The 14,999-nt window shown below is 34.6% G+C and overlaps 4 protein-coding genes across 4 annotated transcripts; 3 read left to right on the forward strand and 1 right to left on the reverse strand.

Moving 5' to 3' along the window:
• Positions 1-33: 33 nt before the first annotated feature.
• Positions 34-2,849, forward strand: LOC124535328 (thioredoxin domain-containing protein 5 homolog). Its single transcript, XM_047111515.1, has 8 exons — positions 34-359; positions 444-577; positions 780-898; positions 992-1,132; positions 1,535-1,690; positions 1,914-2,104; positions 2,393-2,519; positions 2,607-2,849. The coding sequence occupies exons 1-8, from the start codon at positions 208-210 to the stop codon at positions 2,787-2,789; spliced, it is 1,203 nt and encodes a 400-aa protein (XP_046967471.1). The 5' UTR covers positions 34-207; the 3' UTR covers positions 2,790-2,849.
• Positions 2,850-3,156: 307 nt separating this feature from the next.
• On the reverse strand, positions 3,157-4,601 carry LOC124535329 (ADP-ribosylation factor-like protein 6-interacting protein 4). The gene is made up of 3 exons (XM_047111516.1): positions 4,255-4,601; positions 3,952-4,057; positions 3,157-3,669 (listed from the first exon to the last, which is right to left on the reverse strand). The coding sequence occupies exons 1-3, from the start codon at positions 4,508-4,510 to the stop codon at positions 3,534-3,536; spliced, it is 498 nt and encodes a 165-aa protein (XP_046967472.1). The 5' UTR covers positions 4,511-4,601; the 3' UTR covers positions 3,157-3,533.
• A 3,441-nt stretch (positions 4,602-8,042) lies between these two features.
• On the forward strand, positions 8,043-10,079 carry LOC124535450. The gene is made up of 2 exons (XM_047111671.1): positions 8,043-9,578; positions 10,027-10,079. The coding sequence occupies exons 1-2, from the start codon at positions 8,696-8,698 to the stop codon at positions 10,071-10,073; spliced, it is 930 nt and encodes a 309-aa protein (XP_046967627.1). The 5' UTR covers positions 8,043-8,695; the 3' UTR covers positions 10,074-10,079.
• A 1,764-nt stretch (positions 10,080-11,843) lies between these two features.
• LOC124535456 lies at positions 11,844-14,938 on the forward strand. Its single transcript, XM_047111680.1, has 3 exons — positions 11,844-12,247; positions 12,448-12,730; positions 13,767-14,938. Exons 1-3 carry the CDS (start codon positions 12,083-12,085, stop codon positions 14,558-14,560), a joined length of 1,242 nt encoding a protein of 413 aa, XP_046967636.1. The 5' UTR covers positions 11,844-12,082; the 3' UTR covers positions 14,561-14,938.
• The last annotated feature ends 61 nt before the right edge of the window (positions 14,939-14,999 follow it).

Genomic DNA, 14,999 nt, shown 5'->3' on the forward strand with positions numbered 1-14,999 from the left:
ATTCCATTACTCTTTTGATTGTCAAAAATAATGTCAAAATCAGATGTTTACAGCAATTAAATAACGCGAACTACTTCGTATTTGACATTAAAGTGATTAAAGTTAAAAGCGCAGCGGTTATAAAATATGATTGTTTCACGTTAAACACTGATTTTAATACATTAAAATCAACATTATCAAAGGATACGACAACTAATCTATTTAATAATGTATCGAAGGCTATTAATGTTTTTTCCTTGCTTATTTTTATTGCATTATGTGGCACCAGAAGAGAACCCTGTGTATGAATATGGACCAGATAATTTTAAGCAACAAATAGAAGAAATGGACGGAAACTTTATAATGTTCTATGCTCCATGGTTCGTATCTCAAACGAATAATTCGTAAATATATATGGGTTCAGTAATAATATTTTTGTCAAAGTAATTTAATCTTATTTTCAGGTGTCGTCATTGCACAGATTTTCACCCCATTTGGTCAGAATTAGGAGAGCTCGTAAATGCAAATTCAAAGTTTGCAATTGCTCAAGTTGACTGTACAATACATTCAAAATTGTGTCATGAAAATGATATTACAGGTAGGGATCTAATATTTGGACAAAATAATTGGTATTCCAGGAACCATTCTATTATAAAATATGAACATTTACAGTATAATTAAAATTATTTGTTTATAATATTATGTATGCATTTGTGAATTACACACCAAGTAAATTAAGTCTGTCCATTGAATTTAGTAGAAATTATACTATCAAATTTAAATTATTTATGGTTTTTTAGGATATCCAACGCTATTATATTTCCACAAGAACTCATTTTCACCTGTAGAATACAAAGGCACCAGAGATCTGCCTTCACTGACTCTATTCTTGAGTGAAGTTTTTGCTATGAAATCAGAGGTAAACAGAACTTTAATTTTTAATTCTATTAAAAAACAGTTTGTTATTAAGAGGAATAATATTTTATGAATGCTATTCACATTATTGTTTAAGGGTGTAGAATCTGAAAAACCTTCATCAGAAGTCAAAATTTATAGCGGCATGGCATACTTAAATGATCACAACATTGAAAAATTCGTATCCAAGGGGCAGCATTTTGTTATGTTTTATGCACCATGGTGTAAAGCATCTCAGGTATGTAAGTATTTAGCGATAATTACTTCCTGTGTATTGTTTTTCCCTCAATCCTTACAAAATTATAATAATGAAACAACATAAAAAAAACATAATATTACTTCAAAAGGTGTTGTTATATTTGCTTTTTATTTGTCTAAATATATCTACTACATTTTTATAAAAGGTACAAAAATGTTTTTATATTACATCTTTTATCAATTTAAATATTAATCCTTTTTTGAAGATATTGTCCCCATCTGATAATATACATAGTGATTAACAATTTAAATAATACTTTTTTTATGTTGCCTTGTAAAAAACAGCTTTTTTGAATTGTGTTAGTAAAAGCATGAAAATAGCTATATCCATATATGGCATCATAGCTCTGAAGTTAATAAAAAAATGTCTTTATTTTTTAAGCGTTTAGCACCTAAATGGGCTGAGCTAGCTGTACATTTTGCACATAATGAATATATTCAAATAGGACGAGTGAATTGTATGGACAATGAAATGACATGTAAGAACTTTGACATCAAACAATATCCTTTCTTACTCTGGATAGTCAATGGAAGAATAGTAAGTAATGTAACACATGTATCTTTAATCCTATGGTCTTATGTGCCATTGATACCCCATTATATATTTTAAACGCACCTGCATCATTTGAACACTCAATAGAATCTTGAAATATAATGACTCCTCAATTGGATGTTAATTAACTTCAACTTATCTGTTAACAATCTGGTTTAATAAAAAAAAAAAATTCCTCCCTTTAAATAATTTTTAAAACATTGTTAAGATGGGCCGAGCAGAAGAAGATACATTTGAGGAACTCAAGGCATATGTAGAAAGGATGATGCTCGCTGAAAATCATGATCCAGAAAAGTTTATGAAAAAGAAGAAAGCCCTACCAGTTGCCAGAATATCTGAAGAAACATTTGAAACCTTTTTGGAGAAGGATTTAGTTTTTATCAATTACTTTGCACCCTGGTAAATATGCCATATCAATTTGTAGCAGCAATAAAACACTCCTTTTTTTCTTTTTTTTTTGGGATATAGAGTTCAATAGAACAGTATTTCATATTCCCACTTTAAAAGAGATATTATTTAAAAAAATTAATTCAATTGTGGAATTACTATTCATCCTAATATTATAAATGGAAATGTGTGTTTGTACCAATTATTATTATAAAATTTTTCATCCACTTACAACAACTACAATAAGGTGACTAAACTACAATAAACTTAAATAAACTTTTATTGCTAATGTAATTTCAGGTGCGCCCATTGTATGCAGTTGAACCCTCTCTGGATAAAATTAGGTGAAAAATTTCAAAACGAAAGTCGTGTTTTAATCGCTGATATTGACTGCGTGAGGTCAAAAGCAATATGTGAAATGGAAAAGGTTAAATATGATAAATAATTAAAGAAGTTATTTCAAATTTAGTAAGTTGTATGGTTTAAATATCTATTGTCTATGTATTTTTTATAGATAAATGGACTGCCAACCTTGATTCTATATAAAAATAAAAAGGTTGTGAGTGTGGATCATGGAGGACGACCCTTAGAAAGCCTTATAACATTGGTGAATGAACATCTAGAAGATTCAACAACTACCACGGCTCCAGAAGAAAATATAACACGAGAAGAGTTACCATCCAAAGATGAACTGTAAATTATGTTTAGGTAGAACAATAAAAAAATATTTAAAAAGTATGTATATAAAATTGTCAACCAACTGCCTTTCCTTAAATTTTACTGTTGATATTAAAAAAATATTAAGAACTATAACCTTAAAAAAAAGTACAATAATCAATTTTGTTTGATCTAAAACCTCACCAAATATAACTAGGGGTATTAAAAGTGTCGCTAAAAATCACATAATCAAAGGACAACACTTATTAGATTATTATTTGTTGATGCAAGTAAGTACACCTATTTGTTTATTTTACATATATTCAACATTGCAGACAATGGGATAATTCCTACTTACCTAATATATTATTATACATACACATAGTGTTTAAAATAAAACAAAAGCAAGTACTTCAATATTTTATTGAATAAATCAAAGAACACTTATACATTAAACCCCAGTGCATCATGTGACACAAACATTTAAAATGCAATTTCCTATATAAAAAAAAAGTTTCCATAACTTGTGCAAACTATTAATAAAATGTGTACTGCATAAGATATCTATACAGATAAAAAATATAGAATATTTATTATATCTGTAGAAGACAATCATTAGACAATATTTAAATATCCTCTGTTATTTACATATTCAAACACATATACTTTTATTACCTCTGTACTTACCTCATAATAAATGAAAGCTGTTCAAATTAGCTAAAAGAAAAAACAGCAACAATATGACTCAATATAGTATTAACATTTACTATTACATAAACAAGGATTATTTGATCCTTTGTTTTTCAATAGTCTGAGACTGAAAGAAATCTCCATCGGCCATTGTGGCTTGTCTGTTGATCTGCTTATGTCTGTCCCTTGAAACAATTTCCTCTAACACTTCACCGTCACCTTTTATTAACCTGGAAGGAAGACAGAACTGAGGCACAGTAATAGATCTTTTGATTTTTATTAAAGCCTATATTCTTATAAAAATGTAGTTTTATCATGTAAATTTAATTATCTGAGTACATCAAAGATTACACATTTATTATACCTGTAAATATTCATTCTTTTAGTCAATTATTTATTATTATAGAAAAATATATACATATGTATAATTATTTAATCTGACCCACACAAATGTCTATCATGTCTTTAAAATTTGCAATTTTATAAGTAAAAAATTAGAAAGATAGAATAACCTGTATCTGCCTGTTTCTTCATCTTGTACTCTTCTGACTATGCTCTGTCGTTTTTCCCATTCTTCTTTAGTCATAGGAGCCATAGCCTTAGATCTTTCCATTAATTCTAAAAACAATATATGTGTCTAGTAATGGTTGATTCTAATTTTATGAAAATAGTAGTCATATTATTAGTATCAATAATAGTAATAGTATTCATATATAAAAATCAAATTATGTTTTATCATTAAAAGCAGACTATATTTGAGATAAATAATTTTAAAGGCTTTAAGGATAACTTCGCAACTGTTTTGCAAATGTTACCCAAAGGAATATCAGCTGATGATTCTTCTATTTTGTGTTCACTATCGATACTTTGACCTCTATCTTCCTGCTTCTTTTTTTTAAGTTTCTTTTTCTCTTCTTTAAGCTTCTTTTTTAGAATTTTTTCCGTTTTCTTTTGCTCTTTCTTTAATTTCTTTTTTAATTTACGTAGTTTTTTCTTTTCACGACTTGAGTCAGAACTGGACGAACTTGAGGACGACGAACGCCGGCGTTTTTTCGATTTTTCTTTCCCCATAATGTTAATGTAATGTTATTATAGAATAATAAAAGAACAGGAATTAAGGAAATATGTTTTTCAATTCAGAAGCCGATAAAGTCAATGTCAATTGTCAAACTCAAAAATTCTTACTACACTCTAAAAATTCAAGTTTTTTTTCGCTTGCGTTAGCTTTGGTTGACACACGTGTTAGTGAGATATCTGTGTTATTAAAATCATTTTGTGTTGTTCTTTCAATAATTTTTTAGTGCAAATAGTTAATTTATATGGTTTCTGGGTTTTACTAACATTATTCGGTTTCGGTAAGTGTTAATTTTCTTTTATAGTTAACATATATTAGTTAGTAAGTTAAAGTAAGTAGTTTAAAAATGGATGTCGACCCTCCTCCTGAACCTCCCGATCCTGGGGGTTTGGAAACTGTTATTGACGGTTCGAAATCTTCCGCTCGGAAACGTTCTGGGGATAAATCCTCCGTTTCACCCGATTCCTCCTCTAAGAAGACAGTCACCCATCCCACTACCGCAAATCCTTCCATCCAGACTGTATATGTCAATCCCGCCTTTACTGATGGCCCTAAAAGTTACGCTAATGACGATAAAGGCCCATTCATAGTTCATGTCTCACGTGAAGTTGCTGACCCAGCTGCAGGAAACTCAATTCGTGCAATAAAATTCGGTCAATTCTTGCATAAACATAAAATTGGCTCCATTGTTAATGATGGGGTAAAAAATGTTGGCCGGAACAGAATAGAGGTACAATTTTCTTCAGCTCAAGCAGCGAATAACTTTTTAAATAACCCTATCTTGGAACTTTGTAAGTACAAAGCAACATTACCAACTTACAATGTTACCAGAATGGGTCTTGTGAAGGGTGTACCAGTTGATTGGTCTATGGAGGACCTTCTAGAGTCTGTCGAGCTTCCTCATGGTTGTGGTGAAATTATGAAACTGAGACGATTGAATCGAAAAAATGTCAATGAAGGAGTTGTGTCCTGGATCCCAACTCAGTCTGTAGTTATAACTTTTAAGGGCCAAATCCTGCCTAATAAAATTTATTCCTATCATACCTCTCTCCCGGTTGAAACCTACAATCTTCCTACCATCATTTGCTTGAACTGTTGTCGTTATGGCCACATCAAGACACAGTGTAGATCCACACCCAGATGTTTTAAATGCTCAAAATCTCATACAGGTGACTTGTGTGAGGTTAATAAGGAAAACTCTACATGCCTTCACTGTTCTGGTAAACACTTTGCCACTGATAAAGATTGTCCAGAGTACTCACGGCAGCAATCAATAAAAATTGTTATGTCGCAGGATAACATCTCTTACATGGAGGCAGCCTCTCGCTTCCCAAACGTCCGCAGATCCTACGCTGAGATTGCAAAAGAAATGTTCTCCTCTCCTGTGTACACTCCGCCAAGCCCTAGTTGTCCCTCTAGCCTTCAGTCTAAATCCACCCCTACTCCTAATAGATCATATAAACAGACCGTCTTCCGTTCTCCTCCCCCTAGAGTTCCTCTAGGAAAGGGTTATGATAAACATGCCCACCAAGCTATAGTTGGTAATTGCCCCTCCTCGTCTCCAAATGGTTGTGCTCTGAATGTTGGTAACCCCTCCCCTCCTAATAACAATCCCAACTTACTAGAATTACTAATTAAAACTCTCCTAAGCATCCTAAGTACATGTAATGAAATTCCTCTACCGTCCAACGTTGCCAATGATTTAACTCAACTCTTTAATATATTTAAAAATGGCCCCAATCAGATTCCTTCAATGGAACTGTAAGAGTGTCCGTCATAAGAAACCTGACCTCCTCTCTCTTATTAATTCTCATAAACCTGTCATTGTTGCCCTCTCTGAGACATGGTTGATCCCCGGTTCCCGTTTTCGGATTCCGGGTTTTTCCTGTTTTAGGGATGACAGAAATGACGGGTATGCAGGTTGTGCCATCCTGATCAGGCACTCTGTCCCCTTTTCCCAAATTCCTCTTCCTCCTTTTAGCCAGCATATCAATGCCGTGGCTATAAAGGCCTTCAATATTTCTTTTTTATCACTTTACATTCCTCATCCTAATCCTTCTCTTGCTCCTGAATTACTCTCCATTTTCTCTGCCCTTCCATGCCCCATTCTTGTTATGGGAGATTTTAACTCCCACCATACATTATGGGGCTCCTATTACTGTGATGGATTTGCTCCCTTGTTGGTGGACATTGCTGAGGATGTAAATTTATGCATTCTTAACGATGGCTCGCCGACTCGTAGAGTTTACCCAAATCAGAATCCTCGTTCCGCTGTTGATCTAACCCTATCATCTCCCTCCCTATCCTCACAAATCTCTTGGAATATCCTCCCATCATCATTTGGAAGTGACCATTTCCCTATCCTTCTTTCACTTAATAACAGATCCTTCACACTCATCAAATCATGCCCACTCTTAAAATATAGACTCAACAACGCTAATTGGTTAGCATTCGCTAACTCGGTTGATGCCATGTTGGACTTTCTCCCTGATTTTGTGAATGATGAGAATGTCGTTGCCTGCTACGAACTTTTTCTTAATGCGATCAAGTCCTCTGCTGATGCCCATTTTTCTATAAAAAATACAAATAAAAAGACTTTGCTTTCCCCTCCTTGGTGGGATGAGGAATGTAAGGTCATGGTCCAACAGAGATCTGAAGCCGAAGAGTCATACACAGTCTCTATGACTCCACAAAATTTCATCAAATATCAGCGTATTGATGCCAAAATTAAAAGACTGTTTTCAAAAAAGAAAAAGCAGGGTTGGACCAACTTCTGTGAATCCCTCAGTCCCCGGTCTCCACCTCATACAGTTTGGACAAATCTTAAGAAATTTCGTCGTTCCCTCAACTCAGAAAATCCAAATGCCAATAATCCCTCCATATGGCTTAATGATTTTGCTGCTAAGCTTGCACCCCCCTTTGTCCCAGACAAGGATAGCTTTTTAATGTTGCAACCAACATCCGCATTAGAAGATATGGATAGCCCCTTTACTCTCGCAGAACTCCATACAGCCCTTAAGGGACTTAAGGACTCGTCGCCAGGGGAAGATGGCGTGCCCTACTCTTTCATAATTAACCTTAGTGATAAAGCTAAATGCGTCTATTTGAATTTAATTAATGCTTTTTTCTCAGCAGGAATCGTCCCGGAATCTTGGAAGTCCCAAATTATTATCCCCATCCTCAAACCAGGAAAATGCCCTTTGGACCCAAGTTCTTATAGACCCATTGCTTTATCATCTACATTAGTAAAAGTAACTGAACATCTCCTGAAAAACCGCTTGGAATGGATAATGGAAAGCAGGAATATTCTCTCGCCCTCTCAATTTGGCTTTCGAAAGGGTTTGAGCACTCTTGATAGTCTCAGCATTCTTACGACAGACATTCGAATAGCCTTTTCTAACGGAGAGTACCTTGTGGGTGTTTTTCTAGATATTACTTCTGCATATGATAATGTTCTTCTTCCGGTACTCAGGCAAAAACTGCAACAGCTGAGTATCCCTCCGAGGATGACTCATTTCATATGTAATCTGCTTTTTTGCAGATCAATTTCTGTTAAATACCAAAATTGTATTCTGCCCCCCCGATTAGTCTGGAAAGGTCTCCCGCAAGGCTCAGTCCTCAGCCCTCTGCTTTATAGCATTTATACTCACGATCTCGAGCTGTCTGTTAATAACTTTTGTAACATTCTTCAATATGCTGATGACATTGTATTATATCTTAGATCTCCTTCAGTCCAAAACTTAACATTGCAATTAAACTCTGCTTTGCATTATCTTGACCTATGGCTCTCTGACCATGGCTTATCTTTATCAGTAGATAAGACTCAGGCAGTTGCTTTTACACGAAAAAGGTTAATCCCCGTCTTTGATCTGTTTTGTGGGGATCAGCGTATCAACTTTGTCAATAAGGCGAAATTCTTAGGCATCATACTCGATAACAAGCTGAACGGAATTTGTCACTCTGAGCATATTATCAAAAAGTGTGAAAAAGGCATTAACGTCCTCAGAGCAGTCTCAGGTGTCTGGTGGGGAGCTCACCCCTATTCTCTCAAACTACTGTACAATGCAATAGTTCGTAGTCATTTGGACTATGGACTATTTGTTTTAGACCCATTTAATAAATCTGCATCCGATAAACTCAATAAAATCCAACATAAATGCCTTAGAATAATTATAGGAGCTATGAAGTCTTCTCCTACTAACGCCCTGCAAGTTGAATGTGTTGATCCTCCACTTCAACTGAGAAGACAATTTTTATGCGACCGCTTTGTGGTAAAATCATTACAGCTGTCCTCTCACCCTCTCTGGTCCCGTTTAAACATACTGTCCCAACTATGCGATCGCCCTAATAGTAAATCCTTGCTATTAGACAGTTTTTTAAAATTTACAAAACTCCCTCATCCTATATTAAGATTCAATCTTAATCCTCTTTTTTCCACTCCATTTAGAGCTCTTGTCTATAATCCTCCAATTGTCACAGACCTTGGTCTAATCAAAGGAGCCCCTGATACAAATGTTAAGTTTCAAAGAATTTTTCATCAAAACTGGTCAAACCACCTCCAGATATTTACTGATTCCTCTAAAATATCCCCTGATAGCTGTGTCGGTTCAGCCTGTTGGATACCTAAATTCAAAATTATCCTCCAATTTAAATCCCCTCCTGAAACATCAATTTTTTCTGGTGAAGCGATTGCTATTCTGGAAGCAATCCTATTTGCCCATTCACATGACTTAAGACAGACTGTAATTCTGACAGACTCTTTGAGCTGCCTGCTCGCAATTAGGGAAAATCCGTTTCGTAGCAGGCGAAGATTTTTTATCATTCTTAAGATCAGGGAAGCTTTGCTTGCCTGCCATCAAAAAGGGTTGGAAATATTACTAGTCTGGATTCCAAGCCACTCTGGTATAACAGGCAATGACACTGCAGACTCGTTCGCTAGATCTGCTATATCATCTGGTCTAACTAAGCATTTTAATAATTCTACTCAGGACTTGTGTGCTCTAGCGAAAACTCACCTTGATAAATCCTGGAACTCTCTTTGGAAAGCATCATCAAAATCGAAGGGTAAATTTTATGCTTCTCTCCAACCAGACATTCCAAGGCGACCTTGGTTTTCTCTTCACAGGCAAGCTAATCGTTGGGTCACCACAACTATCTCTCGTATTCGCCTTGGTCATGCATGTACTCCCATACATCTGCGTAAAATTAAAGTTAGAGATCACTCTTTGTGTGAATGTGGTCTAGACGAAGGTTCCTTATCCCATATATTGTTCTCCTGCCCCAATCTCATTCATCCTATATATGACGTTCTCCCTCCTAAAGTCCCTCGCCCTATTAACGTTGAATGTTTGTTAATGTTTGTGTTTAGTCCATTTTGTAAATTTCTATGTAAATATATTGAACGTAATAAGATTAAGTTGTAAATTATTTTGTGATTGTTGTTATGCATTTTAATAGTAGTTGCCTTATTTTATTTACTTTTTATGTAATTATTATTGTTGTGTTGTTTTAGGTTATGGGTCTCCAATTCGTCTAGTGCTATTATGCCTTCAAAATTAATTTGAGCATGTAATCTCGACCGAACCGATCAATCTCCATCGTGTCTTCTCCATCGCACGTGACATTGGCGAAATAATCTGTGCCTCGTTGGCACAAATAAAAGCCACAAAAAAAAAAAAAAAAAAAAAAATAAAAATTCAAAGACAAACAGCGATCAAACCTGCTATTAAAGATTTTTACTTCGAAACAGACAAGTCATCAATTTCTTATCTTTACAATAAATTATAAGTATTTGTAATGCTATAAATAATTTATTAATGCTTCAATAATATTATTTATCAATGCTACTCTGTCAGCCCATATAGTTCTAAATGAGATACTTGAATTTGATGCTATTTTCAGTTGGATTTAAAGTATTATTTCCAGATGGTGTGTGTATCATATAATATGTTATATGTAATACTGGCTTATTCAATTATATAAACAGTAGAGAAAAATGTAAACAGTCTGCCTCTGTGTCAAATTGTACCTTATTCCAGCCAGCCACTTTGGCATAATTAAGTATTTAATAATACACATCCATAAGTTCCATAACTTTCGCATTCATAATATTAGTAAAATCATATTATGTCATGTTAATTGAAAAAAAAAACATTTTAGGCTTACAGGGCTTACACTGACTAAAATTATACGATTGAAGTAGATCAATCAAATTAATAAAGTACTTAGGTAAATGTTAGTAACTCAATAAGTTTACAACAAATATTTTGTATGCTTAAAGATAAATTAAAAATAACCATTATTAGGTTTGAGAAAATGGGTAAATTTAGCTAAGCACAATATTAATATTAATACGGAGATCGTTTGCTTTTAAAATAAATTGCCTTTTACTATTTGTAATTTTAGTACAGGTTACAGATATAAGTATATTAGCAGAGCGTAAAAGTCGTGTTTAAAAGCCCCCTAGTGCGAACTCTGACTGCGGAAAACTTGTAGATAATTTCAGAGTTTTCTTATAAAATGTTTACATATACATTGCGACGTCGTATACACATTCTAATAGATAACACCAATGATGTTGTAGTAAACAGATATGTTATTAATGCGCAAAAAGTAAAGACTAGAAAACGTCCTAATTGGGACGTTTGTCTTTAGTTGTTTTACGTAGTAATACGTTTTGCGTAATTAAAACATCTAGTTATCCCTTTTACTTATTGTTTTTATCAAGCTATCCTTTTTTACTTTTAACGAAATGTAAAAATAAACTAAAATAACGGTCCACGACGCGGCACACTTTTTTCTGTTGTTTAGTATGGATATAACATATCTGTTTATTAGAATATCATTGGATAACACTCATTTATACGCTTTAAAATGAGATAAAATAATCAAGCACCTTATAAACTACTATTTTGTTTGACAGACATTATTCATTATTATAAAAACTAACATTTCTATTTAATATGTCATGTTTTCTGTAAATAAAAATTACCGCTATAATTAAATACGTAATAGTTTGTATTTTTGACTTTTGACTAAACATTTAAAATACGAAGGCGTGTGATTAGATATCTTAGCACAATTACTGGTTCCATACTGGTTTTACATATTTATATTTATTAACAACAATTATGTATATATTATTTATTTTGAAAATATCATGAGTAAGAATATGTGATAAACGTTTTCACATATTCTTACTCTTAAAAAAGATTTTCGTCGGGCCATACAGCCAGTATATTTATATGTGTATTCGTTTAAAGTCTGGTGGACATAATAGTAAGACCGCTTCTATGCATAGCTATCTCGTAACTTCGCATTGAGCGGCGGGTGACACAGTATGGGAGTCCCTATGAATAATTGACGGAGGGAACGCGCAAGCGCGGTACCCACCTTACAGACGGCTCGGAACATTCTATGCAATTCCAATTAACGCGAATAATCTGTATTAAACCCTTATAAGCGTATAGTTATTTATTTACGTTAATATCAGTATTTTGTCGCAATAAATACATTAAAGTATGACTGTGTTATAAAATATCGGTGAGGTTTAGAGTGAAGTGCTTAAAATGCAAGCCGGGGGACCGGATAGCGCTGCGGTCTCGGAAGCCCCCAGCAGTGGCAGTGAGGAGTCCGATTGCGAACCGGGCCCTGAAGCCGATGCAGACGCCGCACTCACAGAGGAGTGGGCGAGAGAGCTCTTAGTGGGCGCGGGCGTGGTCGCCCCACAAGAGGTATTTTTTTTTTAATTAAAATGACCTACTTGGCCAAGATATAATAAACAATATAGTTCATGTAATGTTATTTAGAATTCGGACACAAACCATTTTCTTAAGACAAATTTAAATAATAATATTTTTTTTATTTCAAAATAAAAAATCTATTTGTATTGCTCAAACAACTCGGATGAAATAACCATTTTTATTTATTGTAGATTCGAGTAGAATCTAGAGCTGGTGTTGCTGGAGCACTCAGTAGAGTGCTTGCTGTGACCGTCCGTTATGAAAGCAGCGGTGACCGCAGAGCGATGCCTCTTGTGGTCAAACTGCCTCCAAGAGACCCTTTCGGGCGATTGTTCGTGGCAGAAGCTCAATTCGATACCAGGGAAATCTTGTTTTATACAGAACTGGCTCCAGCGCTCAATAGATTAGCAGAAGAAGCCTTAGGACCAGGAGAAGGGCTTCCTGTGCCAAGATGTATTAAAGCTAGGTTACCAGGTACTAGAAAATAATTATATATCAAAAGTAACATCGTCAATATATTATTTTGGTAGCTGATTGAGTATAAACATATTTGTTTCTTCCCATAGAGCAGTATTAAAAATTCGATTAAAACAAAAATACCCAGCATAAGAAATTACTCGAAAATACTTGTAATTTTCATCGCTGTACGTATTTTAATTTTAATGAGTATATCGAAATAAATATAAATTGAGTGATTTTTGATGTTTTATCCTTAAAAAAAGGCGGAATACAAGTATAGCGTACCGAAATAAAATAATTATGTGGAGTCGAGTAGCAATATTTTTGACTGCAATTGCGATTCGTCATGCTTTCTGAGATAAAAATATTTTTGCCGTCATACCGTAGATATTAATAACCACTACATTAATACTTAAAGATGCGTCCACAATTTTATATCAATTTATAATTGAAATACTTGTTTTACATATCTTGCCTTAAGATAAAAATAAGAAATAGAAACTGTTATTAATCGTTTACATCTATATATATTTATATGATACTATAAAGTTACAACTCCGATATCATTTTTTATTATTAATGTTGTATATCTATGTAAACATTAAAAAAAAAAACAAATGCGGTAATCGCACTTTCCATTTTTTTTTAATTAAATGCACCTGTTCAACTTAATTGGTTCGCAAGTTACACTTTTCTAAAGTAACATTTAAATTATAGCAGCCATTCTAAAAGATTATCCACAAATTTAGTTGTTCATAATTCATACCGTTTGGTCTCTGTCGGAGACTTCATAATGTTAGCTCGTACGTTTTTACGTATTTCGCATACTAAAAATTACGTGACTCTATTACTCCAGACGCAAAGTTGTCTGATAACTTCACTCGACTTTTGTTGATTCTCCAGTTTTAATGTATTCGCTTTGATTGTGTTATGATTTCATCACTCCTTAGTATAAATATAGGTATATAACTTAAATTTATTTACATTATAAGATACCACAAAAATATAGATTTTTTTTAAATAATATATGTTTTATAATTATAATTGACAGATGAAATCGGCGGAGATAGCGAGCTTGTTTTAGAAGATGTAACGGCTGAGGGTTTCGAATCAGCGGACTTTGCGGAAGGCCTAACTGTAGAAAAAGCTAGAGCCGCACTCCACGCAGCAGCACGACTCCACGCTCTTTCTCTTGCTTTGCGAGATAGGGAAGGGCCCTTGGATCAGAGGTTTGATTTTTTATTTCCATGCGAGCGAGCTGCAGCTGGCTATCTTCGGTTAGTAAGACGAGGATTACCCCAACTCGAAGCATTTCTTAGAGGTCGCACAGACTGCACTGAAGAAGCCGCTGCAGTGTCAGCCCTCAGTGCTCGCGCACCATCTCTTCTCGAGACTCTGCTTCGCCCAGCTGAACCTGCATCTCTCGCACATGCCGATTTCTGGAGTGGCAATCTCCTATTCAGAGAAAGAGAAGGAGTAAGCGAGTGCATTGCACTCGATTGGCAGATGGTATCGTTAGGACGACCGATGGATGACGTGGCATTATTGCTTCTCTCTTCTCTCACGCCGGAAATGAGGAGAGCTGCTGGCGAGTCCTTAATAGAAGATTATGGTAATCGTCTAGAAGCTGAATGTGCAAGATTAGGGACGGCTTCGTCAGGTACTATAGTTAGGCGCAGCCTGAAACCGGATTGGCCCAGAGCGGCGTTACGTGCACTCTTACTGTGTGCGGGCAGTGTGGACGTAGCTCTCGGGGAACCAAGAGCGGAGAGAAGACTGCTTGAAGCAGTTCGCGATCTGCACGCGCAAGGTATACTTGCCCTGAAAGCTGACTCTGATGCGTGAGAATTTGTAAAATGACAACGAGTGCCAAGAAAATATTACGTATTCGAAGTTGCGATCACCGATTAAGTCCAGTTTCATAGCGTCTAGATCTTTATTTCGGTATAAGCACAAAATAATGTTTATGTATATGTGTATTATTATTTATATTATTTGTGTAGTAACAACGATTATTTAATGGAGACGTTTCTTAGCCTAGGCTAGCCTAGCCTTGAAACGATGCCTAAAGAAAGACTGAATTTACTTAATTAAATCATGTCTAAAACATACTAAAGTGTGGTAATTATTATGACTATTGCTCATCGTATCAAATCAAAACGAACATTGATTTCGGTCTATTGACTATTATTTTAATGAAAAATAAATTATTATTGGTACTTACATGTGTTGTTTTATTTATAATAGTCGCTAGCATATATTTTCATATACCCAATATGATTTC

This window comes from Vanessa cardui, chromosome 14 (assembly GCF_905220365.1).
Source record: "Vanessa cardui chromosome 14, ilVanCard2.1, whole genome shotgun sequence".
In the NCBI taxonomy this organism is placed as follows: domain Eukaryota; kingdom Metazoa; phylum Arthropoda; class Insecta; order Lepidoptera; family Nymphalidae; genus Vanessa; species Vanessa cardui.